Source organism: Rhincodon typus, chromosome 4 (genome assembly GCF_021869965.1).
Source record: "Rhincodon typus isolate 14 chromosome 4, sRhiTyp1.1, whole genome shotgun sequence".
NCBI classification, from domain to species: domain Eukaryota; kingdom Metazoa; phylum Chordata; class Chondrichthyes; order Orectolobiformes; family Rhincodontidae; genus Rhincodon; species Rhincodon typus.
Genome location: NC_063335.1, coordinates 95,169,209 through 95,196,583, shown reverse-complemented (window position 1 = coordinate 95,196,583; position 27,375 = coordinate 95,169,209). Strand labels below are relative to the sequence as shown.

The 27,375-nt window shown below is 39.7% G+C and overlaps 1 protein-coding gene across 8 annotated transcripts in view; it reads right to left on the bottom strand.

The window, feature by feature from the left end:
- The window catches only part of phf20l1 (PHD finger protein 20 like 1), a 115,617-nt gene that overhangs the window by 79,499 nt on the left and 8,743 nt on the right, over positions 1–27,375 (bottom strand). For all 8 annotated transcript variants that reach the window (XM_048595525.1, XM_048595528.1, XM_048595530.1 and 5 more), the window contains 6 exons: positions 26,723–26,846; positions 22,155–22,326; positions 21,108–21,192; positions 13,536–13,624; positions 4,268–4,478; positions 1,313–1,444 (listed from right to left, as the gene is read on the bottom strand). In XM_048595525.1, coding sequence (XP_048451482.1) covers positions 1,313–1,444; positions 4,268–4,478; positions 13,536–13,624; positions 21,108–21,192; positions 22,155–22,326; positions 26,723–26,805 — 772 coding nt within the window. In that variant the 5' untranslated portion in view covers positions 26,806–26,846. The remainder of the gene's footprint in view (positions 1–1,312; positions 1,445–4,267; positions 4,479–13,535; positions 13,625–21,107; positions 21,193–22,154; positions 22,327–26,722; positions 26,847–27,375) is intronic.

The window sequence follows — 27,375 nt, the reverse complement described above, 5'->3', positions numbered from 1 at the left end:
TCCAAAAGGGTCATCTGTGGCTCATTTTACTTTTCTGTAGTCATGCTGAACCCTGAAGTATTGAGATCTACAGACAGTCAGAGTAATTAACACAAAAAAGAGAGTTGCTTCAGGGGTCAGATTCATGTTAGCTTACGAGAACAACCGATGAGATGCTACTTGACTTGATCAGCCAATTACTGGGATGTACAGCTTACGCAGGTGGCACCAGTGAAATTCATGCAAATGTTGCTTGGTTGTGTGGTAAGCAGTACATCTTACTGAACTGGAAGCAACAGTCTGTTAGCGGAAGATGCCATTTGCAAAGCTACTGCATATTAGCAGCATACTAGCTTAATTTACTGTTCAAGTTTTCCATATACTTTCATTTGTTTCAATAAATGAAAGGCCAAGCATCCGTGCCAGTCCAACACCAGCAAAAAAATGCCTCTCCTATTGCAATAATCATGTGAATCTTCATGTCTGATAGCTAATAAACAGAAAGGATTAGATGAAATCTGACTCTAGATGCCAAACAATAATTCACGAGTAGATGCTCCCATCTCCAAAATAAGACAGTACTGGGGAACATGTACATAGAATATTTAAATTAGGAGAAAAAGAATTGTCAATAGCACATTGCAACAGAAGGAGATAAAACTAAAAAGGTGAACAAAATGAAAACATATCATTGGCAGCATCATTCACTGCTCATGCTAATTCCACTCAAAACAAGTGGCTTGCTAGACCATTGCAGAGTACATTTAAGAGTCACCCGCAAGGCTGAAAGTCTGGAGCAACATGTAGATTAGAATGGTTAAGAATGATAGATTTCCTTCCCAAAAGGGCATTAGTGATCCAGATGTATTTTTATAAAAATCAATTATGTTTTCATGGTCACCATGACAGAGACTAGTTTTTAATTCCAGATTGTATTAATTGATTCATTAACTACCATATAGGATTTGAACTCATCATGATTAGTACAGATCTCTACATTACAAATCCAGTGACATTATCACTGTACAATTGTCTGCCTCAGTAAAAAGTTCCAATTCCCACGTAATATAACAGAAGTTGACTAATCTAATTACTGTAAACCTAATAGCTGATAATTAAAACTCTTAAGCACTGGACCAACCAAACTGCACTCAGTAGTTGTGTTGTCCCCCATAGGGAAATGACTACTTCAGATCTGATAAACAGAATGCCCCTTGTGACTTACTAAGCAGTTTGTTATGGAAACTCAAACACACTGATAGGTTTTTATGCAGAACAGACATCCAAATGACCAAAAACGAGCCCTGTACCTGAACTTCCAATTAGTTCTAACCTGTGATTTTGTTGAGACGTGCTCTTTTTGCCTGAAATGAGCAGATGACATTAGTTTTCCTCTTCCTTGCACCTGATGTTTCTGCATGTCCTAAAGTCTGCTTTGGCTCAAAGGTCAATGGCTCAGAGTTTCCTAAGTAACAAAAATATAGTCATTAAGGTTCAACATCACCATACAGAACTTGAAGAAATTAATTCAGATTCAGAGTCTATTTACTTTGAATAGAGACAAGTAAACTCATAGTACAGTAATGACTGATCTTTGTCAATTAAACAGTGATCTATTTGTGACTTTTTTTTAATGCCCATTTTCTGTCCTGAAAGCAACGAAGTGATGTATAATCCATTTTGTATCTTATCCCAATATCAATACTTCGTGAAGGAACTTGGGCAAGTTCAACCACTTAATTTCCCTGTAAAGATCTGAATACCTCTGATCTTGCAGCTCACATTTGTTTATCCCCTACTGGTTGGCCTTCTTTGCTAAGGTTTACAACTGCTGAGTAGCCACTATAGATATTTTCTGATCAAACGTTTCTGAACTGGTATATTCTATGGCATTTAATCACACCAATTCTGTATTTGTTCAGAGCCCTGATCATAAATTTAAGAATAACTTTTGCATTTCTTTCCATCTGCTGAGTGTTGACTCCTTAAAACTCAGCAACTCGAGGCACTGCTTGGCCTTTGCTACCTTACCGAAACCAATCAACTTTTGTACCTGAGACATTGTCTATTAGAACTGTATTTGTATAGTTGCTTATATACAAACTACACTTCAAAACAACATTGGATTATGCAATCCAAAGATCTTTGGGGTCATTAATATTTTAAACTAAATGTTTACTCTGTGTACTTAGTTCACTAGCAGCTGAGCCACTCATATTTAGAGAGGCTCTATTCCCTGAGGAATGACGGAAGACACCTCTGGGGGATTCTAAATAATACAGCAACAGGTTCTGGCAGATACACCAATAGACAAAAAAACTTAAAAGATTGAAAAGTTGATGATTATTTAAATATTTAGAAAATAAAAGAAAGGCCCATGATATTTCTAGATTCTTAGCCTTAATTAAGAACCTAAAGATAATCCACTGCAATTTGGACAAATTGAGCTATTAATCCTCATATATTTGAAATATTTATTGCAGCAGTTAAGGGACCTTCACCACAAATGAACTGAAGGCTGCAAAATGCCACTGAAAATTAGAGAGTATGATGACCTGACAATACTAACTTTCCTCAGTTTCAGCTTCCTTGCCTTGGATGAGAGGTAACAGGTGCAATTCTTACACAATCTTGGCAGACAGTCTCCTCTTGGACTCCATGAATGCTACATTGCCACAGACACTTTCTTTTGGTACCACCACCAAATGCATTTGTATTATTTGTTTAGATGGAAATTAATTAGTTCTCATCTTTGCGGACAGAACATAAATGCATAATACTGATGCTGCAAATCTAAAACAAAGACAGAAAATTCTGGGAATAATTAATTTGGTTGAAAACTGTACATTCTGGGACAGCCCAAGGACATGAACAAATACTTTGTAAAAGCAAATTCTGAGCTTTGGAATGATTTTGACACTTTCAGCTACTTATCTGGCATTACTTATCAAAACTAGGTTTTAAACTTCCTACCAGTCTTGCTTTAAGATGCTCTTTAAAAGGTTTTCTAATATCTCCTTATGGTTGAGTCAAATTTCAATTTAAAATGCTCCTCATGGAAGACAATTATTTATTTGTATTTACACTTCAACTTACTTACACTTTCATCGTTGCTGAAACAAAAGAAGTGGACAATGGGCACATGTCTATGCTGTCCATTTAGGAACGTTAACCAGTTCAATCTGGTCCCAATAGAAAGATATAAAATGCTCAATTATATCATCTCTCAAGCTATTGAAATCAAGGCAATAAACTTGCCTTCATAATATATCCTTAACTGTTCAAATGTAGTTTGGGTAAATAAGTATCTCTTTGAAAAACAATATATTTTCTCAAACTGAGCAATGCATTACAATGGGGGTCTGACAAAAGTTTCTATACAACCAACATTTCCCTGTAGTATTCCAGAAAAGTTACAAGTCCAACATTCCATGAGTCTTCCTGATTACTTTTTGTACCTGTGCACAAGCTACATCTGCTATACAGACATGTATACTCAAATTCCTTTGCTCCTAGCCTGTCATTATATGTCGAAAACACTTCTAAATTAACATTTTGGTCTAATTCCCAGACCAAGCAATATCTCATCATGATATCATATCACATATAGGTAGCTTTCGGAGCAGGAAAGGAAATAGGAGAGTCACTAGAGATAACAAGGCGTAGAGCTGGATGAACACAGCAGGCCAAGCAGCATCAGAGGAACAGGAAGGCTGACGTTTCGGGCCTAGACCCTTCTTCGGAATCACTAAATGAGCGGCACCGTGGCTCATTCATTAGCACTGCTGCCTCAGTGCCAGGGACACTGCTTCCACATTGTAGGGATTCTATGATTCTATAGAAATTTACTGTTATGAACCAGACAGCAATCACAACAGAAGTGCATTGAGTCTAGTTTCATTGTGTGCTTCCTTAACATTTAAATAAATAGAAAAGGTGGCTAAAGGAGAATAGAAACAGAGTGAAGGAACCTGAATGCGCATAAAAGATTAGGATGACTGCTGTTGAGAATGAATCATCAAGTGGGACTCTTAGGACTAAATGTCCCACTTCTGTAATGAAGTGCTCAACAACAAAGGAAAATTGTGCTATTTAAAATTTAATTTGCTTTCAACTGCATAGGACTCAAGCTCTGGATTTGTTCCCTCAACAGTTCTCTTTTACACTTATCAAACATTCACGCTAACCAATGACTAATCTTTTGGTCATCTGTCCTAATTTCTCCGCATGATTGCATTAAATTTTGTCTCATTAAATTAAAGATGTTATAAATAAAAATTATACTAACCTGAGATAGCAAAAGATGCAAGTTCTTCTGGTTTTTTGTGCACTTCATCCACTGGTTCTTTAACTTCTGACATCACTCTCCCTTTCTTGAAGTGGGATCCTCTCCCCACTTTTCTCCCCACTTTTTCCTTATTAACCCGGGGTTTTCCGACTGTCTTATTCTTTGCAGCAGCAGCTGCTGCTGTAGCAGCTTTAACAAGAGCTAACCAGTCCTATGAAGAAAATGTTCCATCCTTCAGAATCATTTCTTTTGAGAGAACAGGGAAAAAGTAGAAGAGTGTCGCAACTCTGGAGTCTCAACACGTTTATGAAAGTTTCAGGAGTTTATCCTCCAAGGTTTCAAGTTGAGTCTCTAAACGTATGCTGAGGTAGCTGATTTTGGGTGCAGTAGTGGAGGAAATACAAATGGTTTATGTGCCCCGATTCCAGAAGGAAATATCAGGTAAGTCTGTTGTTTCTCATTGTTATGTAATAGCAACAGCTGGAGTTGGATTGGTGGTTAAGGTAAGGACAGAATTGTGATTTTTCTTAATTACTTCATGCCTTGGTACAGGATGATCATCATTACCAATAGAACCATACTTAAAATATCAAGAGCCAACACATTTAGATTTGGTGAGAACTAGTGGGGGAAAAAAAAACTGACCATTATTGCTGTCCAGTTTATCATAATACTTATGGACAAAACATCAGTTGCCCTACCCTGAAAACAAAAAAAAAAAGAAGCACCTTTTCCTTTTCCTCCGCAGAAGGATTTTAAATAAATGCTGTGGATTCTATGGTCGGAGGATATGAAGGTCCATATATGTTGCATTTATACATTTATAATAATTACAGTAAATTTTTCACTTAGTATGCCCAAGAAATGATGATACTGTCTAATCAAAAATTAATATTAATGTTAATGTTGTTAATGTTAATGTTAATGTCTTGAGGCATGAGGAAACTGCTGAATCTAATCAGCAAGGCTGAGAGAATAGGGTGCTTCAGAACAGTGGAAAGCTGAGACCAGAGCGAGGACAGTCATATATAACTACCAAAGAGTTTGACAAATTTTGTTCAGTTATGTGAGCAGGACTGACAGGGAACAAGCTGTTTGCTTTTTTTAAAATAATTCATTATCTGAACATTTAAAGTGATTGGCTTTTAAAAGAAAAAAAAACAGGTTGTCAAAAATTCCAGCTGGAGAAGTGCAGGTTAACAAAGTTTCTCTACACATTACAAATTGTGTGCAGTACAAACTTCCTACCCTCAAAACCTTGCTATATGGTCACACTGTTTTACATTTACTGTTGTAAATATCAATGTCAACATTTCCCATTCAATTTTGCAGCATCAAGTGAGATAGAATTGTAAGCTCTGGCCATAGGGAGTTCTATGGAAAGAAATATTTGAGATTCCCTGAGCTCCATCATTATCATAAGTAAATAATATTTATAAATGGCTTGTGGGTATCACTAAAAGTAATTTATTAGCTTGGGAAAAAAATGAAAGCAGCATTCATTTAAAGTAAATTTAGCAAACCAAGTTTTATAGCATACAGAAATTTATGAATTGCGTCATTATAAATTATGATGAATTTTACATAGTGACAAAGAAAATTAATTGATTCAAATATTTCAAGGCAACGCAATCAATTTCTTTAGCTAGTTTTCCCTTAGCTTTGTGAAGCTGCATGAGATGCAATGATATGCAGGACTTTTAAAATATTATCTGTTGATCATTTATTGTATTGACCACAGGAAGTTAGTGAACATTGATTTTCACAGGGAAATGAATGGACATACAATTTGAAATTGAATTTTAATGCAGATAAGGATATACTGCAGGTAAGATAATATGTAGTCTGCCTATTCTTCATCTTGGTATGAAGAATAAGCAGACTACATATTCTTTTAGAAAAAAGAAATCGAAATGGGCCAGGGAAGCACAGAAATAAAAGGGCAAAAAATTTAAAAATAACTTAGTGGCAACATAGGCAAACCAGTCATTTAAAAATGTACAGGTCTGGGTTCCTTACAAAAAAAAATGTAGGAAGTTTTTTTAAAAATTCCTACAGTTGATATCAGCATTTGAGGTAATGTCTTTCAAGATGTCTTTCAGCTGGGGCTCTCTTCTATAAAAATAAGTCCTGAAGGTGGACCAATGGGTCTTTAAAATTATAGAAGTTCTTGACCTAGACACAAATTTTCCACTATGAAAGAGAACAAAGCTAAGTTTTCAATAAATTCAATAATGAATCCAAAAGAAAACAATTTAACTCAGATAATTACAAAGAGGAATGATCTTCCACAAGGACTAGTGAAGGCGAATAGCAAAGTTGTACATAAGAAATGAAAATTCAGGAGAAAGGTATAAATAGGAGAATGAATTGATGGAATTTGGGTGGAAAAATGCTTGTGTACAACATATACAACAGTTAGTTAAACGCAGTTTGCTAAATGACTTCTTCTGGGCTACACAAGGAGAGAAATGCCCAAATCATATCTCTGAATTATTACTCCAGAAACTCAGCCAGTGTCCAGGGACCTGGGTTTGAATCCTGCCACAGTAGATGGTCAAATTCAAATACAATAAAATACCCAGAATTAGCAATCTACTGGTAACCATGAAACCATTGTTTGAAAAATCCATATGGTTCACTGATGTCCTTCAGGGAAGGAAATTTACCATCCTCACCTAGTCTGCCCTACATGTGACTCCAGACCCACAGCAATGTTGATTCTGAACTGCCCTCTGAAAGGGTCTAGCAAGTCACACAGTTGTATCAATTGCTACAAACTCTCACCAGCAAAAAAAAATCAGACGGACTACCTGGCATCGACCTAGACACTGGGAAAAACGAACAGCAGAAACAGTCCTTTCAACCCTGCAAAGTCTTCCTTACTAAAATCCAGGGGCTAGTGCCAAGATTGGGAGAACTGTCTCACTGCGTCAGGCTGTTGCTTGCCTAGCCATACTCGTGAAATCGTACTGTACAATGCCTAAGACACCACCATTGACACCCCTAAATATGTCCTATACCACTGGCAGGACATACCCAGCAGAGGTGACAGCACAGTGTTATACAATCAGGAGGAAGTTGCCCTGGGAGTCCTCCACATTGACTGCAGCCTCTATGAAGTCTCATGGCTTCAGGTTAGCAATGAAACTTCCTGCTAATTACCACGTGCCATCTTCTCTCAGCTGATGAATCAGTACTCCTCCATGTTGAACAACACTTGGAAGAGGCACTGAGGGAGGTAAGGGGTTAAGCTTACTTCGGGTGGAAGATTTCAATGTCCACCAGCAAGTGACTCGGCAGCAGCACTACTCAGTGATCTGGTCAGGTCATAAAGGACGTAGACGCTAGACTGCATCTGCTGTAGGTGGTGAGGGAATCAACAAGAGAGAAAAATATACTTGCCCTCATCATTACCGATTTGAATGCTGTAGATGCATCTGTCCAAGACAGCATGTAGTTCTTGTGGAAACAAAGTCCCATCTCCACATCGAAAACACCCTCCATTGTGCCGTGTGGCACGATCGATGTGCTAAATGGGACAGACTTTGAACAGATCTAGTAACTCAATAGTGGGCATCAATGAGGTGCTGTGGATCATCAACAGCAATAGAATCAATATAACCTGCAACCTCATGGCGTGGCATACTGCCCACTCAGCCATTACTATAGAGCCAGGGAACAACCTTGATTCAAAACAGAGTGTAGCAAGGAGTGTAAATGCCAGAAGCAACATCAGGCATGATTAGCAATGAGGTGTCAACCTGGTGAAGATCGCAAATAGGACTACCTGCTTGCCAAACAGCATAAGCAAGCGATAGCACAACCAAGAGATCAGGCTTAAGCTCGGCATTCCCGATTATCCAATTTTGAGCGATTAAACCATTCATTGAAGGAACAGGCTCCACAAATATCCCCATTCTCTATGGCAGAAGAGTCCAGCACCTCAGGGTAAAAGATAAGATTAACGCTGTTGCAGGAATTTTCAGCCAGAAATGCCATATGAGTAATCCATCTCAGTCTCCTCCAGGAGTCTTCAGCATCACAGACACCAGTCTTCAACTAATTCAAATCACTCCACATGATATCAAGAAAAAGTTGGAGACACTGGATACTGCAAAAGCTATGGGTCCTGACAACATTCTGGCAATAGTACGGAAGACCTATGCTCCATAACTTGTGGCTCCCCTAGCCAAGCTATTCTGGTACAGATAGTATACTGGCATTGACCAACAACGTGGAAAACTGCTCAGGAAAAAGGCAGGACAATCCAACCTGCCAATTACAGCCCCAGACTGCTCTCGATCATCAGCAAAGTGATGGAGAAAGCCATCAATAGCACTATCAAACACCACCTGTTTAACTTCAACTTGCTCACTGATATCAAGTTTCAGTCCCACCAAAGCCACTCAATTCCTGAACCCGTTACAGCCTTCGTTCCAAAGTGGACAAAAGAGCTGAATGGCACAGGTAAACTTAGAGTGACAACACATGACAAAGCCATCAAGCATGATATCAAGGAGCCCAATCAAAACTGGAATCAATGGGAATCTGGGTAAATTCTATTCTAACGACCGAAACATTAATTCTGCTTTGTCTCCATTGATGCTGGCAGAGCTGCTGAGCTTATCCAGCAATTTCTGCTTTAGTTTTTGGCAAAGTGCCTGCTCATTGAAGTCAAACCTGATACAAAGGAAGGTGGATGTGGTTGCTGGCAGTCATCTCAGCTCCAGGACATCTCTGCAGGAGTTCCTCAGGGCAGTGTCCTAGGCCCAACCATTTTCAGCTGCTCCATCATGAGGTCAGAAGTGGGGACGCTCGCTGATGAACAATTATACATTGTTCAGTATAATTCACGACTCCTCAAATACTTAAGCACTCCACATTCATATGCAACAAAACCTGGACAACATCCAGGCTTGGGCTGAAAAGTGGCAAGTAACATCCACACCACAAAAATGCCAGGCAATAACCAAGGAGAGAGAACCTAACCATCAGCCCTTGACAGTCAATGGTGTTACCACTGAATTCTCCCTATCGACATCATGGAGATTACCACTGACCAGAAACTAAACTTGACTAGCTATTTAAATAGAGTGGCAAGAGGACAAAGTCAGATGCGAGGAATACTGCAGCAAGTAACTCACCTCCCAACTCTCCAAAGCCTGTCCAACATCTACAAGGCACTAGTCAGAAGTGTGATGGGCTACTCCCCACTTACCTGGATGGGTACAGCTCCAACAACACTCAAGAAGCTTGACACCATCTAGGACAAAGTAGCCTGCTTAACTGGTACCACCTCAACAAACATCCACTCTCTCCAACAATGCTCAGTAGCGTCTACAAGTTGCACTGCAGAAATGTGCCAAATCCTTTTGGACAGCACCTTTCAAACTTATGACCACTTCCATCTAAGGACAAGGATGGGCCATATATGGGAACACCACAACCCACAAGCTCCCCCTCCAAGACACTCACTGTCCTGACTTGGAAACATATCACTGTTCCCTCACTGTCACTGGGTCAAAACCCTGGAACCTCAGCCCCAAGGGCATTGTGGTCTACCCACAGTAGATCGACTGCAGCAGCTCAAGAAGGCAACTCGTTATGACCTTCTCAAGGGCAGCTAGGGACTGGCAAACTCATCTGCTGAGTTTGAGAAAAATCATCTGTTGAGTTTGCTTTGAATATATTTGTCTGGAAGTAAAGCATTATTAAAGCTCAGTAAACCTAATATTAGAGACAGAAAATGTTAGAGTTTTTAACAAACTTTCTACTTCTAATAGGGAAGGTCTTTTGTTGTAATTTTTTTTTCACTTAGCTGTTTTAATGAATTGTCTTCATTAAAATTTTACCAAATTTACCGGGCCTTCTAGAGAGCACAAATCTTTATTGTATAGAACCATAAAAGTTCACAGCATAAATTGAGGCCATTTGATCATTAAACCTTCACCTGTTGTGTTCAAGTAATGCAAAGCAAAGTGCAATCTGATTCAATATGTGCAACATTTGCATGCTTCTCAGCACTTTCTGCAAGTCCTTCAGCTCCAGGTTCAACAGAAATAAAATTACATAGGACTTGTACTTCTACGCTTGAGCCTGTCCAAACTGCAGCCTCAATCACACGTCCCTCTTTCGGTTGCTAACTTCCTGAATATGGCAGTGAAAGTTCAAGATTAGTAATAATGTTACACTTTCTCAGCTGAAATGTGAAGCAACCTGCAGAGAAACTTGTCAGAAGGTCAAGGCCAGAAAGTGAAGATCATTTGGCCACAAAAAGAGCAGGAGATCTAAAAGTGCAAATACACTTCTGAATTTGACAGAGACTACAGCAGATTACAGCGTTTCTCTTTAAAACATAAAAAGGCAGCACAGGTCAGTTTGAAGAAGTTCCACAGGCTTTTGACAATTACTTTAGTCTGAAAACAAAATTCTTGAAAGAGTTCAGCATTCAGGCAAACAATACTTTCTACAGTTCAGTGGAAAACTATGACTATGGCACATTAAAATCAGAATTCAGAAGAGAAAATGTTGGAATTGCTGAGGATTACTTCAGATTTATTACAGTTCAAAGAGCATTACTTTGGTGAAAACTATTCAAATTGTGCAGGAAGAAGAATTGAACAGCAATCCCAAGAGAAGGCCAATCTCATCACAGGACAGCAAGAGAATCCATTCAGTTTTAAGAACATAAAAACTGTAAAGTTACACGTGATAATCAGTCGGCCAGTCAACAGATACTAAAAATCAATGTTAGCAATGTGGAACAACGAAGCCTTCCAGGCAAAAGCAGTGCACAGCTATTAAACAAAGTTATAACTGTAATATTATATCTCATTTTCAGAAGTGTAGATACAGAATACAGAAACAGAGCAGCAAGAAGTCAAATGGCTACTTGGACAAAGTCAATGCAGTACAGCCACCAGCATTAGAAACAGTATTTAATGCTGTTTAACAGTATTTAAATTGGTGAACCAACCAACTGGAGTTTGACAAAATGCATTCATGTCAATGGGAGGCCAGGTCTCATCAGTTGGTTAATATGGGTGAAGAAACAAAGCCACAGCATACAGTGACTAAATTATATGGGCCAAGAAACACAAAAGGGGCAAAGTAGCAGTGATTGTATATATATAAAATTCATAATCAAGAAAGCTCACCCTTGAGCATCTTGACCTCAATATTCCTGAAGCAGCAGGAAATTCAGATGAAAAAAACCAATAAGATGCAGATGAGGAAAAAAAAATGAGCAATACAACTCACTTGGGCTCACTAACCATTCTTTAACTGAAATTATTTAGGCCCCAACACAACCTGGTGAACAAACTGTAGTGGATTTGAATTCGATATCAGATAATGAAGCGACAAGTTCAACAGAAATATTTCACTTCTTCATCTTCCAAGGATGAACATCAGTACCAGAGACATAGTTAAGTCAGCAAGAATCCTCAAGTAGCATGAATGCGATATGAACCTCAGGATTCACTAGTAACATAACCATAGAGAGTGAATGAAATTATTAAACCAAAATCTTAAATTGAAATAAATATTTTAAAATTGAGCAATGAGATTCATGAGCAGATTAGAAATAAATATTGAAAATAGGCTGCATACAACACCATGTGAGCCAACATTGGACGTATCAACATCATTGAGTCAGGGGACAATGGTCAAGAAGAAACTACCTGGCACAGAGATCCAGAATATTGTCAAGAAGAAAATGTTTGCTCTAGTAATCCAGGACAATGTTGAAAACATTTTTTTGCAGAGTAGCTATGTCCCAGGGAGTTTGTGCAATTGCAAGTGATCTTAAAAAGGGCAGGGAAGAGATCCATTGCAAAATAAATTCAAGAGATTAAGAGTCCTCCAGATAAAGTAACAGACCACGTGATTTAGCAGGACCAACAACTTTCAACAAGGATTCAACAAGAAATTTAGAAAAAATGGTCCTGAAGCAGAGACACCATGCATAGGCAAGGACAGAACCAAGATCAACATTCCTCAAACTTAAATACCTGCCAATTTTCCAAGTCCAAAGAGAGAATACTCTGGAAGAATTGTGAAACCTCCACACCCCTTGAATGTTTGAAGTCCAAAACTTGGCGGGATATGGACAAGTGAAAACTGTAATTACACACCGAAGTAAAAATGTTAACTACTAAGGAAATAAGCTTTGTAAGAGATGCTGCATAAGGTAACAGTTTCAAATGGGGTCATTTTGGACACTGCATTAAGCTCCGCCAAATCGGATAACATCATAACAGGCTTGGGTCAGGATAAGGAGAACATAGTCAGTTCTTGTATAGTGAAGACCAATATTCTGGGCCTCCCAATTGTCTTAGTACAATATCCAACTTACTAAAATAACTTGCACCCAATTGCCATTACACAATATACCACATCTTGTTCACGACAAGAGCCTCTTCTCATTAGCACTCAGTTTGTGACAGCAAACTACTCCAACCACAAGCTGCCAGCGGTTTGCTTCCAAACCAATAAACCCTTTTACATTGTGGTCCATTCCCAATGGAATGTTTAGCGGCTACTGAACTATTTGATATGCCCCCTCAATGAATAAAGTTTATATTGTAGCTATTTTGAATTTCCAGGAATGCTTGGGCACAGTTGATGTTTGACTGAAATACGATAGTGATTTCCTCTTTCCCCTATTCTCATGATAACAACTAAGTAATTTGAAATGAGACAAAGAGACAGCTCCATCCCAAATTGCCAGAAGCCACTGCAGTGACAGAAGGTGGAGTAGTAAGCTTGAAAATTTTCCTCCAACCCCTTAGGCTTTTTTCGGCCATTGAGTAGTCAAGACAAACATACTAAGGAAACACTGAGTTCAAAACTCAATCTGTATCAAGGTGGAGGTACAATAATTAGTTGCACAATTTTAGTTTGGAGCAGGGGAAAGATGGAGTTAGTGAATAGAGCAGGGCTCCTCTCCTGTTCAATATACAACCCATTATCTTGATTTATGCAAATGGTTATTAAGGGACAGGGTCAGCCTTAACCTCCAAAAACCAAGTTCACACAGAAACAACGGTCATTTAGGCGAAGAACAAGCGGGAAACGAGTAGCAACGAAACTACAGCCCAACAATGAGAAATCATCAGGAGATATAAAAGCTTTGAGAAAGTATTCTAATGAGGCATATAACTATAAAGAATAATTTTCCTCAATTATAGCCTGCTCGCACCATGCCAATAGAACTTTTCAATGGCAATAGCAATTGTTTACAATAAACTGATTGTGGGCTTACCTGTCCTTTGGCATCTTCAGGCATCGATTTTATATGCATTCGCTTCAGAGAGCGTATAACTCCATCATAAAACTGCACTGTGTAAGTACCTGCGAGGGTCAATTAGGGCAATTACAATCATTTAGAAAAATACATTGCAGAATAAATGGAAAACAGGAAGCATTTGTATCGATGCTGGTTAAACCACAACAATGTTTAATTTGAATTCTTTTATACAGTGTTTTGTTCACAAGGCTCTTGCTCACACCATAAATTTGAATTGTAGACAGTCTGGTCAGATTGTTAGTTGGTTACAAAAGCCACATACTGCTGCACAATTAATCTGAAAATACAGCCCACTCACTTTTTATAAGTGAAAATGCTTAGAAAAGCTGTAATAGTCCCTATAGAAGGGAAGACAACACTTGGCTTCAATCTCATACTGATTAGAGACAGTGGACTTTTACCAAAAACAGCTGATGTCACTTAAATATCATTAATTCAGGTGAAACCTCAAGGTGTTTTACAGAGGTTTAAGGGAAAATGACTGCTGCTGAGGAAAAGGAGATGCACACAGAGTGATGCCCAAGTAATTGTTCAAGAAGGTGAGTTTTAAGTAAGCATTGCTAAGAGGGAAAGGGATTCCACAGCTAGGTCCAGACAGCTGATGTTAATCAGCAATGCTAGGGTAAGAGAAAGAAGGACATAGACATAGACAGTATAATGGAGTAGGGAGTAAGAACATAAGAAATAGGGGCATGAATAGACCACTCAGCCTTTCATGCCTTTTTAATCATTCGATGAACTCAGCTGATCTTTTACATCAAAACCACATTTCTGCACTATCCCTCAATATATTTAATATGTAGAAATCTATCAGCCACAGTCTTGAACACAATCATTGACAGTCTCCACAGCTCTCCACTGTGGAGAATTCCAAAGATTCATCCCTGAGTAAAGAAATTCCTGCTCATTTCAGAGCTAAATGGTCTGCCCCTTAATTCAAAGCTCGTGTCCTCTGGCTATCGAGCACCTCTCCAGCCAGGGTGGACGTCTTTCATCCATCTATCCTGTCAATCTCTAAGTATCATGTATGTTTGAATGAAATTGCCTCTCAATCATCTAAAGTCCACAGAGCACAAATGCAGTCTATTTAACTTCTGTCATCGACAATTCCTCCATCCATGAGTTCCTCGAGTGGAATTTACTAGTACAGGTCATTAAATAGATAGAAAGGGATTTAAACATATGTACAACACGTAACATGAGGCATTGGGAGACTGGTTATCAATGCAGCCCAGCAAGATGTGGTTGTCAAGAGTGTTTTGAATGAGCTGAAAATTTCCAAAGGCTAAAAGGTTAGAAAGGTGGCATCAAGACTGAAATCATTCTGTCTGCAACTTACAAAGAAATGGATGAGCAGGTCGACAGCTAATAGGTTCTGATCGGCATGCAGGCAGGTGATGTTACAGTGACAGAAGTAAACAATGAATTTGTGTGTCAAAGGTGAATAGGACAGTATAAACTGAAATCTATGTTAAATGAGGTACTTAGATCGTTAAAATCCTTGTTCAGCTTGAGAGCATGGTTAGAAAGAAATGCAGGCATGGAATAAATAGCCAAAGTACAATTTTCGCTATGGATAAAGGCAATTTCTTCAATAAAGTATTAGGAAGATTGAAGTTAAGTATATATCAATCATACTGAATATCAGATGGGCAGTCAGGGAACATGAAGAGGTGAAATCAAAAAAAATTGTAGGATGGGTTAAATGCACTGCATCGCATCCCCAAAAACTACCTCAAGTCATTGTCCCTCCTGGAATTCTACTTTTTCTTCCCCAGTTCCCAAATGTAGATTTCTCCTTCAATATTCTCTTTCATTTACAAAAGCGTCTCTGACCTCCATATTCCAGATTGCAAGATCAAACCTCTCCCCAGTTTCACAGACACTTTAATAAATACTGCAGATGCTGGAATTTTGAAACACACACACAAAATGCTGCAGAACTTCAGTGCTGCCAATGGAAAGAGCAAAACTGTCAAAGATGAGTCCAATAGGACTCTTCCTCAAATGAGAATAATATCAAATTCAAAACATTAATTCTGTTTGTTTCCACAGAACATGCGATATCTGCTAAGTTTCCTCAGGATGGTTTATTTCAGACACTTTGATTACACATATTGGTGTGAAAGAATTACTGAGCTATTTTCCTCACCATTCATCACACTTTTAACTAAAAACACTCAGTCTGAAAAGAAAGTTTTAATTTCTCCACTTTGTATCAATTAATTAGACAAACATAAGCATTACTTTCAGTTTGTCAAGTTGAGCTATCACTACCAATTCAACTTCTCCTCAGTCAAATGAATAATATACAAGCTACAAGATTTTTTAAAAATTCAAAAATGCCCCTCATATGCGCAGTAGTTGAAATCTAAAGATTGAGTTTTCAAAGGCCACTATTGTAAGTTTACAATTCAACTCATTAATCTGATAACTTGTGAACTAGTTTGGGGCATCATTCTTCTCCTTTGTACAACACCAAGGTAATGTTTAAAAGATATGTTACACGTTGTTCTTTTTAATTTCCCTTAGTGACATTAAAAACTTCACATTACTTTGGTGCACCAAATAAAAATTCATTCTGCACATGGATAGAAAAAAAATTAAAGAGAAAATAGCAACTGTAGTTGTTGGGGTTTGGAAGCTGCTATACATCTCTCCCTGCAACAGCAAAATGCTTGCATTCTCTCTCCCTCTCAGTTTTTTCTTGATGTTCTTTCATCTTGGACTGGAGAATCTATTTTACTGATTTAGCCTTTCCCAAGGGTATGTTTACAGGATTTTACTATCTTGGAACAGCTAATCAGTGGTAGCTAACAAATAGATTGACGTGTTGTTTCCAGAGTTACAGTTAAGCTAATTTTTAAAATTGTTTTTGTCTGTATTTTAAGTGGAGCGTAAGAATAAAGTGTTTTGTATCAAGTCTGGTATTTTGACTGATCGAATTGCATCCAGAACATAATGCCTTAAACTTGCCTTTCAAAATAAGAAAAGTTAGAGTTTTGGCTATCTTAATATTTTGAGGGATTTGATCTGGTCCATAACACTTTGTACATTGACAATTTCCAGTATCACAAGAAACGCTCTGTAAATTTGTTCCCAGTACCAGAGTGGGAAATGTCATTTTTCCACATTATATTCCATTTTCCATGTTCTATCTACTCATTTAACTTGTCCAAGTCCTCCTGAAGCCACTTTATATCATCTTTATGGCACACACACATTTAGCTTTGTACCCTCTACAAGTTTAGAAAAACTACATTTAGTTCCTACATTCAAAGTTTCAACATACATACTGAGCAGCTGGTAGCCAAAAATTAATCACAGCTTGCCAATGAGAATGGCGAGTTTACACCAATTCCACCTCCCAAGACCCCTGGATCAGGCTCATCAGCCATGCAAAGACACACAGAACCCATAACCAGTGACATGGAATTTCCTAAGTGGACAATCATATCTGTTAGCAAATGATTGCCAACAACAAAACCACCGAGGATAGGAGGTAGTTTTGCTAATGTACCTCCGGTGGAGGTACCTTACCAAAAACCCTTTAAAAATCCAGGTATTCTACATCCAACAAGTCCCTTTAATTAAATTTTTTTAACAACATCCTCAAAAACCTCCAAGTTCATTAGACACAATTTGCCAATTGAAAGTGCATGCTAACTATAAGATCGTAAAACCTAGGAGCAGAGGTAGGCCATTCAGCTTAACAAGTCTGCTTTGTAAGATCACGGGTAATCTGACAACTCTCAAATCCACTTTCTACCTTTTCCTAACACACTCACTTTCATTACTAATTGAAAATCTGCCTATCTTAGCCTTGAAAACACTTGAAAACAACCCACCTTGACGGTCCACCTGCAATAATGAATTCCACACCTTCAGACAAGAAATTCCTCTTGTGTCATGAATGGGCAAATCCTTGCTCAGTGATTATACCCTCTGGTTCTAGACTCTTCCACAAGGGATACAACCTTTCAGCATCTAACGTGTCAAGCCCTCTAAGCATCTTGTAATTTATTAAGGTCGTCTCCAGATCTTCTAATCTCCAATAAGTGCAGACCCAACCTCTCTTCTTCAGAAAATCTCTACTAACTCAAGAACAACCCAGTGAACATTTTCAGGACTGCCTCCAATGTCAGTCTTTCTTTCCTTAGAGAAAGAGATCAAAACTGTTTTTATTCTTCTAGGTGTAGTCTAACTAGTGCCTTCCATAAATTTAGCAAGACTTCCCTGCTTTTACACTCCACATTTTCACTATTGTCCGTTGAACTTGGATGATAGCTTTTTGTGATTTCTGCACAACCTCCAAATCCCTTTGTGTTGCATTTAAAAATATTCTGCTCTCTCTTCTTCCTATCAAATTGCATAACCTCAGTTTTCAACTAGCCAAGTTTTTGTTCACTCAATTAACCTATTTATATTCCTCTGTAGACTGGGTCATCCTCACCATTTCCCACCTATGCTTGTCTCATCTGTAAACTTGGCGTGGGTATATTTATCTCCCTCATCCACGTCACCCAACCAGATACACCCAATAAGATTATGAATATTCAAGCTTCCATTTATCACTTCCTTTATAATAGATTGTAGCAGTTTCCCTACTACTGATGCAAACCTAACAGGTCTGTTCTTCCCTGTTTACTTTCTTGCTCCCTCCTTAATTTAGCAGAATGCTAAGTCCCCTGGGCCTGACGGGATATACCCAAGGTAACTACAGGAAGCAAGGGAAGAGATTGCTGCCCCTTTGGCAATGATCTTTGCATCCTCACTGTCCACTGGAGTAGTACCAGAAGATTGGAGGGTGGAAAGTGTCAATCCCTTGTTCAAGAAAGGGAACAGGGATAATCCTGGAAATTACAGACCGGTCAGTCTTACTTCTGTGGTGGACAAATTATTGGAGCGGATTCTGAGGGATAGTATTTATGATTATTTGGAAAAGCACAGTTTGATTAGAAATAGTCAGCATGGCTTTGAGAGGGGCAGATCATGCCTCAAGCCTTACTGAATTCTTTGAGGATGTGACAAAACACATCGATGAAGGTAGAGCAGTGGATGTGGTGTATATGGATTTTAGCAAGGCATTTGATAAGATTCCACATGGTAGGCTCATTCAGAAAGTAAGGAAGCATGGGATTCAGGGAAATTTGGCTGTCTGGATACAAAACTGGCTGTCCAATAGAAGACAGAGGGTGGTAGATAAAAAGTATTCAGCCTGGAGCTCAGTGACCAGGGTGTCCCACAGGGATCTATTCTGGGGCCTCTGCTCCTTGTGATCTTTATAAATGACTTGGATGAGGAAGTGGAAGGGTGGGTTAGTAAGTTTGCCGATGACACGAAGGTTGGAGGAGTTGTAGACAGCGTGGAGGGCTGTTGTAGGTTGCAACGGGACATTGACAGGATGCGGAGAAGTGGCAGATGGAATTCAACCCAGAAAAGTGTGAAGTGATTCATTTTGGAAGGTCAAATTTGAATGCAGAATACAGGGTTAATGGCAGGATTCTCGGCAGTGTGGAGGAACAGAGGGATCTTGGGGTCCACGTCCATAGATCCCACAAAGTTGCTACTCAAGTTGATAGGGTTGTTAAGAAGGCGTATGGTGTGTTAGCTTTCATTGGCAGGGGAATTGAGTTTAAGAGCCGTGAGGTTATGCTGCAGCTCAATAAAACTCTGATTAGACCACACTTGGAATATTGTGCTCAGTTCTGGTCACTTCAGTATAGGAAAGATGTGGAAGTTTTAGAGAGGGTGCAGAGGAGATTTACCAGGATGCTGCCTGGACTGGAGGGCAGGTCTTATGAGGAAAGGTTGAGGGAGCTAGGGCTTTTTTCATTGGAGCGAAGGAGGAGGAGAGGTGACTTGATAGAGGTGTACAAGATGATGGTTGGCATAGATAGAGTGGATAGCCAGGGCAGAAATGACTGTTATGAGGGGGCATAATTTTAAGGTGATTGGAGGAAGGTATAGGAGTGATGTCAGAGGTAGGTTCTTCACACACAGAGTGGTGGGCGTGTGGAATGCGCTGCCGGCAGTGGTGGTGGAGTCAGATACTTTAGAGACTTTTAAGCGACTCTTGGATAGGCACATGGAGGATAGTAAAATGTAGGGTTTGCAGGGTAGATTGATCTTAGTAGGATAATAAGTCGGCACAACATCGTGGGCCGAAGGGCCTGTATTATACTGTTCTATGTTCCATTTGCTAGCTTGAATTTATAAAAATTATTCCAGAATCTATAGAATTTTGGAAGACGATTACCAATGTGTGGAATTGACTAAAATTGATGCACTTCATAGCTCGAAAATTACATTCAAATATTTCTTCCTTGTGTAAAATCTAGTGTTATATTAGACAGGAGCTAGATATAGTTCTTGAAGCAAGGACAGGGTGCTGAGTTGGATAGTCAGCCATGACTATACTGAACTAGGGAGCAGGCTCCAAGGGTCAACAAATACAGTGTTGACAATGTAAGCTAGCATGAGAGTTAGAAGGAGAAATTGAATGGACAGCAATTAATAAGGATGAGTTCAAGTTGTGGATGGCATGGATGAGCTGAGCTGGGTAGGCATGGGGAAGTGGATTCTTAAAAAGGGAAGGTTCCAGGTTAAGTTGGGCGATGGCTGACAGAAGTGCGGCTTGCTGCAGGGGAAAGTAGCAGAGTCTGCATGTCTTTAATTTGAGAAAACACAGATTAGAGCCATAATTCAAAGAGTGGGAGGTGGAGAAGAAAGAAGAACTGATGGCTTTGCAGGGACCAAGGGCATTACAGTAAAAGAGCAGTAAAGGAAAGCAACAGCTTCAAGGCACTTTAAAAAATAGAGAACAAAAGGCTTTGCATTTTGGAGTATGAAAGTGACTTGTACACTACTTAGGGCCTGGTGCAAAAGTAATTGGAGTGGACAGAGGCAAGGAGCCTGCCATTCACACCTCTTCTAGACATCTTTCATTTTTCACTTGCCACATTTTGACTGCCTTTGCCCTTGCACCATTAAATTTCTCCTGTCTTCTACCCTATTACAGACACATTTTGTTCTTTTCCTGCCCACTTCCTTAAAACTAATTACATTTCTAATTTGTCCCACTGCTGAAGGAAGGTAATCAACTTAACAATTTCTCTATCCAGTTGCTGTTAACTATAAGTATTTCCACCATTTTCTATTAAAAAACTGAGCAGATGAATAGATTGCCTTCTACCATTGTAGCAATCAGAGAATACTTAAGCATCAGCCCTAAAACATGGACCACAACAACCTTATTAGTGCTTAACTTTCAACTTTCCGGTACAGCGTGAGACATCGCCAACTAAGCCAAACTAATAACAAAATTGGAGTAGAAAAAGTTGCGTGGGAGATTCAGGTACAAAATGTAAATTGTACCACGCGAGAAAGGAACGTTGCTGAGCAGGTTACTAACATTTACATGCTTGTGTGGAGAATGGCAACTTGGGCCCATACTTCAGCAGCAGCAAACACTTGCTGCAGAGAGGGAGAGGAAATCAAGGAAAAAAGTAAGTTTCTTATACTTGCCCTCCTCATTAATGTCTTCAATCTTGGCAGGATAGTAGCGACAATCCGTCCAGCGGGCAAGAACCTCATCTCCAGTTTTGAAGTCCTGCACAAAAACAATATTTCTCCCTCAACTCTTAAATTGATGAGGTCATTTGAAACTTAATCCAAAAGAAAAGGAAATTAGTTAACCTTTGCAATATATTTTTCTCAAATGGTTACATTTTCCAGATGTTGCTATATCACATCATAATCTATTCAGTTCCTAATCTACATCAGATGACGCTTAAACTTCATTCAACATTTCTGCATTAATTAGATCTCTCTCTGGTTTAAAGGACAGACAGAAGGAGCAACCCACAAACAAAAACAATAAGACATTAGGGTAGGACAAAGTAGGCACACATGGCACCAAACTTCCCCAAACCAAAAAGAGACAGAGGGGGAAGGGACATACATGGGGTGGAGAGGGCAGGGCGAGGAGGCACATAGGGGTGGGAGATGAAGGGGGAGACGAAGGGGGAGACACACAGGTTGGTGTGGGAGTGGGGCTGGGAAGAAGAAAGACACAGGGTGGTGGGGGAAGAGGGAAAAATCGGAGAGGGGAGGGCCAGAGAGAGACAGCAGAGAGGTTGATGGGTTGAGGGGCAGATTAAAGGGGAATGGGCAAGGACGAAGCATTTGAGGTGATTCTACCCCTGCAATGAGCAAGCTCTTTCAGAGAGAAATCCATTTCATTATACTTCCCCATTAAATGGCTATTCATCACAAGAAGGAATGGAACACTGCTTGAGAATATTTTTTAATACCTTTTCCAAGATGGTGTTCACACCTCTGGCCATCAGAAGAGAATTTCACCGTAAGGTTTTTCTAAGTCATTCTGAACATTTTTTTGGCTTGTACATGCAGCACCAAACCACTTGGAGTATAGCACAGGAAGAAACTACTTCCAAGATAAATAAAAGTAACCAGCTGCATTAAGTGTTTTTTCCTAATCTTAACAGCAAAAATACTTTCGGAAGTGCTGGGTTTCTGGAAAATCCCGCCCATTTCAAAACCTTCACTTACTGTAATCTCTTCATCGTCTTTGAGTGCATCTTTTCGTAGTGACTGTCCCTCAAGTGGTCGTAGGCGATGACTATCCCAGTAAATCCATTCATCATACCGATGGCTCCATCTCTCAAAGTGGATCAGCATCTTCCCTTCCTCATAGTCAATCTTTTCAATTCGTGATGTATACCTCCAGATGATAGAAAAGGAAAGTGACAAAAAATAATTTATTAATCATGAATTGAGCCAATGCAATGCTGATTTATTCAGTAATCTATTTTATAGTTTTAACCTTGGGGGAAGACGGTGACAGTGGCATTATCACTGGATGAATTTTCCAGGGCTGGCAGCTTGTTCAATTTGAATCTGGGTCTGCAGATTGTTAGCTCAGTGACACACAAATAAAATTCAGGTAATAACTATGGAATTGAAAGCTAGTCGCAGTGACGTTGACCATGAAAAGTCAGCTGTCATAAAAACCCATCTGATTCACTAATTTCCTTTAAGGAAATAAACCCTTAGCTGGCCTGGCCTATATGTGACTGCAGATCGATACTAATGATGCTTAACCGCCCTCAAACAGCCTATCAAGTCACTTTGTTCAAGGGTAGTTCAGGATTGGCAACAAACGCCAGAGACACCCATGTCACAAAGGAATACTTTTTTTGAAAATCACTGGTTAACCGTATATCTTTAAATCAAGCAATAGTCTAATGAGTAAATGCATTAATTAGTAGTAGTACTATGCATGCTCAGACGTGACTGCTTTGCCATTTCAAGTTAGTGGAGCTCAATTAGTGATACTGATGATTAATAAACTTATAGTATACATATTAATTAGTCACAGTCATAGAGGTCTACAGCACAGGAAAAGGCCCTTCAGCCCATCATGTCTGTATCAGTCAAAAACAAACACCTAACTATTCTAATCCCATTTTCTAGTACTCGGCCATAGCCTTGGGAGCCTAGGCATCACAAGTGCACATCTACTTAAACGTTGAGAGAGTTTCTGCGTCTATCACCCTTATAAGTCAGCAAGCTCCAGATTTCCATCACCCTCAGTGAAAAAACGGTTTTCCTTATATCCCCTCTCCCTTATCTTAAATCTATGCCCCCAGTCATTGATTCCTCCAGCAAACAAAAGAGTCTCTTCCCCAAGAAAACAACCTGTCTATAACTAATACTTTTCAGTCCGGGCAACATCCTGGTGAATGTCCTCTGCATCCTCTCCAATGCAATCACATCCCTCCTACAACATGGATGCAGAACTGCAGAGTCTCGTGTGGCATAACCAACATCATATACAGCTCCGACATAACCTCCCGGCTCAAACTCTGTCTCGTCTAATAAAGGCAAGTATCACATATGCCTTTATAACTGCTTTATCTATCCGTTCTGCTATCTTAACAGACCAGTGGACATGTACACCAAGGTACATCTGATTCTCAATGCTTCCCAGGGTACCAGCATCCATCATGTACTCCCTTGCTGTGTTTTGTCCTATCCAAGTGGATGGTCTCACATTGGAGATTAAATTCCATTGCCATTGATCAGCCATTCTGACCAGCCCATCTATATCCTTCTGTAATCTAAGACTATCCTTATTATTTAACATCCCTCCAATTTTTCTAGTCCAACAGACGTTTAAATATTACAGTGGTCTCCACACATGCATAATGACTACACTAAAAATCCACATCCACCAACACGAATAAATTAGTCTCTTCAAAAGAAAATGAAAAGCCTGCAAACTGTGCATTCTTTCCTCAGCACCATTCCACTACAGACCCTCCTTAACAGCACTACAATCAGAACTGATATCGCATATCTGTAGGCAATATGGAAGTTTGAGACTGGAAGTCACTGGAAATTGCCAGGAGTGAAGAGCTATGCGCCCTCAAAAGTTTTCACGCTACTGCACAGACCTCAGATCTGCACAACTATCAGAAAACATCCCCACTTCCGACTGATGAAGTTAAGTCACTGATGATTCTGCCTTGGGCACTACTCTGGGGAACTTCTACAGAGGTATCGAAAATTATCTTCCAAAATCCACGACCATTTTCCTTTGTGCTAAGAACAACAGCAACCAGTAAAGATTCCTCATAAATCCTAAGCTGCACCGAGGAGTCCACGAATGCCAATCAGTGTGCAGATCAGACGTCTGTGCAGCTGTGTAAAAAATTTGAGGCAGCACAAATCTTAACTCCTGGCAATTTTCAGTGACCAGTTTTTCTTTAGCTCCTTGACGCTACACTGGGGCAAATGTAACCTTAATGTCAAAGACAGTCGTTCTCACCACACTGCTGGACTTCAGCTCTTTGGAATAAGGCTATAATGAGGTCAGGAGCTGAGTAGCCCTGATGAAACCTAAACTGAGCAGTGATCAGACCATTACTGAGTAAGTTCCACTTGACAGCATAGTCAACAACCTCTTCCATTATTGCGCCAGTGATTGGGTGGGGGTGGGGGTGGGGGTGGGTGGGTGTTGCGGGTCAGGGGAAATGGGGGGAGTAATTGACTGGGTCAGGTTTGTCCTTTTGTAGGCTGGATATGGCTGCACAATTTTTTACATTACTGGATCAATGCCAATAATATAACAGTACTGGAACAGTTTAACCAGGCACAGCTAGTTCCAGAGCATAAGTCTTCAGTACTACTGTTGGCTCTCAGTGGGCATGACTTTTCCAATATCCAATGTCTTCAGCCATTTCCTGAACCATCTTCAAAACCAATGACTATCATTGCCTAAGCCCAGCTAGCAGCTGCAAGGGAATCCTATACTTCTAAGTTACTCACTAAATCACATAATCCAGGAAGCTAATAATTAGCAGCACGTGGGAGCTCTTCAAAAAGAGGCCCACTATCACTTCTTCAAGAGCAACCAGACCGAAGTGAAAAATGACCATCTTGCCAGTCACACCTACATATTGAGGATGAATTTAGAATCATATATTCAAATATCAACAATATGTGGCAAACAGCTAGCAAGTAATTCAGCTTGATCTTGCTTCTAACCTTCAAAAATTATGAAGTTACTCATCGTTCTCAATTTGATGAAGTACAGTGTGATCTCTGTAGTAAGCCATTAGACACTGATTCTCAAAGGATATAAGCCACATGCTTGACTGAAATTCATTGGTTTTGAGTGGTCAAACAGTAGCACTGCACATGCTGTTTCTTATCTAAGGCAAAGGTAAGATGAATTTCTGTAACTATTTTTTAACCTGTTAATCCAAGTGAGGGAAATTGGCACTGGAGAATAGTATTCTTTTCATTTTGGATGTTGCATGTCAACTTCAGCAGATGATGCACAGTAAAAGTTTCCCTCCATCATGCAGGTCAGAAGACGGGATGTTTGCTGATGACTGCACAATGTTCAACATTATTCATAGCCCTTTAGGCACTGAAGCAGTCTACATCCATATGCAACAAGATCTGGGCAGCATCCAGGCCTGGGCTGATAAGTGGAAAGAAGCATTTGCACTTCACAAATGTTAGATAATGACCACCTTCAACAAGAGAATCTAACCATCACCATTTAACATTCAATTGCATTGCCATTACAGAATGCCCCTCTAGCAACGTCATGGGGGTTGCAATTTACCAGAAACAAACTGCACCAGCCATATCTACATTGTAGTTAGAAGAACAGTTCAGAGGTTAGGAATTTTGCAATGAATAATTCACTTCCCATTGCCCCAGTGCCTACCACCATTTACAAGGCATGAATCAAGAGTGTGTAATGGAATGCTCTCCACTTCTCTGAATGACTACAGCTCCTACAACACATGAAGTTTGACACCAACCAGGACAAAGCAGTTTGCTTGACTGGAACCCCATCCATCACAAACTACTACTCACTTCACCAACATCCAGTGGCAGCTGCATGCACCATTCACAAGATACACAGTAGTACCTTCCAAACTCACATCTACACAGAAAAAGGGCAGCAGATGCAAGAGAACACCACACCTAAAAGTTCCCCACCAAGTCATCACATCAAGCCAAGATAATCCTGACTTGGAACTCCACAATCATTCATTCAGCGTTGTTGGGTCAAAATCATGACATTTCCTTCCAAACAGTCCGTGGCTCTCCCTACACCCAAGGGACTGCAGCAGTTCAAGACAACAGTTCACCTTCAGAAGTGGGCCCTCTAGGGCAATTACAGATGGGCAAGAAATGTTGGTTTAGCAAGCAAGACCCACAGCCCTTGAAGAAATATGAAAAAAAACTTCTGCTCTGCTCTCAGCAGCATACCTTAGTCTCAACATCAAAACATGCTCCTAATGGAATTTCTCACACAACCCATCTTTTGGTCTATTACAATGAATGCCAAAACAGATGATAATGGAATAGCGTAGGTTAGATGGGCTTCAGATTGGTTTCACAGGTCGGCGCAACATCGAGGGCTGATGGGCCTGTACTGTGCTGTAATGTTCTATGTATGTATATGTAGTGCAGGGGGGATTTAGGGGATGTTTAACCCCAGATTCAGACTCAAAAGGATCCTCAGAGGAAAAACTTTCTGGACTGGATTACATCCATTTTTTTCCCCACAAAGTTCACATTTGGACACGTACCATTTTTGCAGATAATCCTGAGCCTCCAAACGAGCTCCCACCACAAAAGCAATTCCTGGCCGACTTGGGGGATTTCTGCTCATCCTTATCTCTCCTCCTTTTATTAATCACCCTTTTCTGCTGCCTAAGAAAATCAAAGAAAAATTTTGTTAATTCATTAGTTGATTTCCTCTTCCTTGAAACAGAGTTAAAGCTAACAAATACAGAGAATACTTGATGACATCTAGCAATGATGCAAAAGGAAGGGAATGAGTTAGCAAGTAAAACAGAGACAAACCATGAAAGTGCAACATGTGCAATTCACGCATTACTAAACAAAGTGCGTCACTCGTGGGCAGGACTACATAATATCGAATGTATGAATGTACTGTAACAGCAATTTTATAATGCATCTAATGAAAAGGGCAAAAAGAAAGTTTATAAATAGGCAGTTGCCAAGTCTTGGAGGAAAATATTAGAACTGGTGACAAAGGTCCTGGCCAAAAATGTGCAATTAATGAAAAGCTGACAAGCTTCAAGAGAAATTTTCAGACAAAGACTTTACCAAAAGGTCAGGTGAGACGAGTGAAAAACTCAAAATCTTAACAGATTACCGTGGACGTGCAGAAGGGAACTAAGGTTCAAGGACTGACATAGTTACAAATGATATAGTA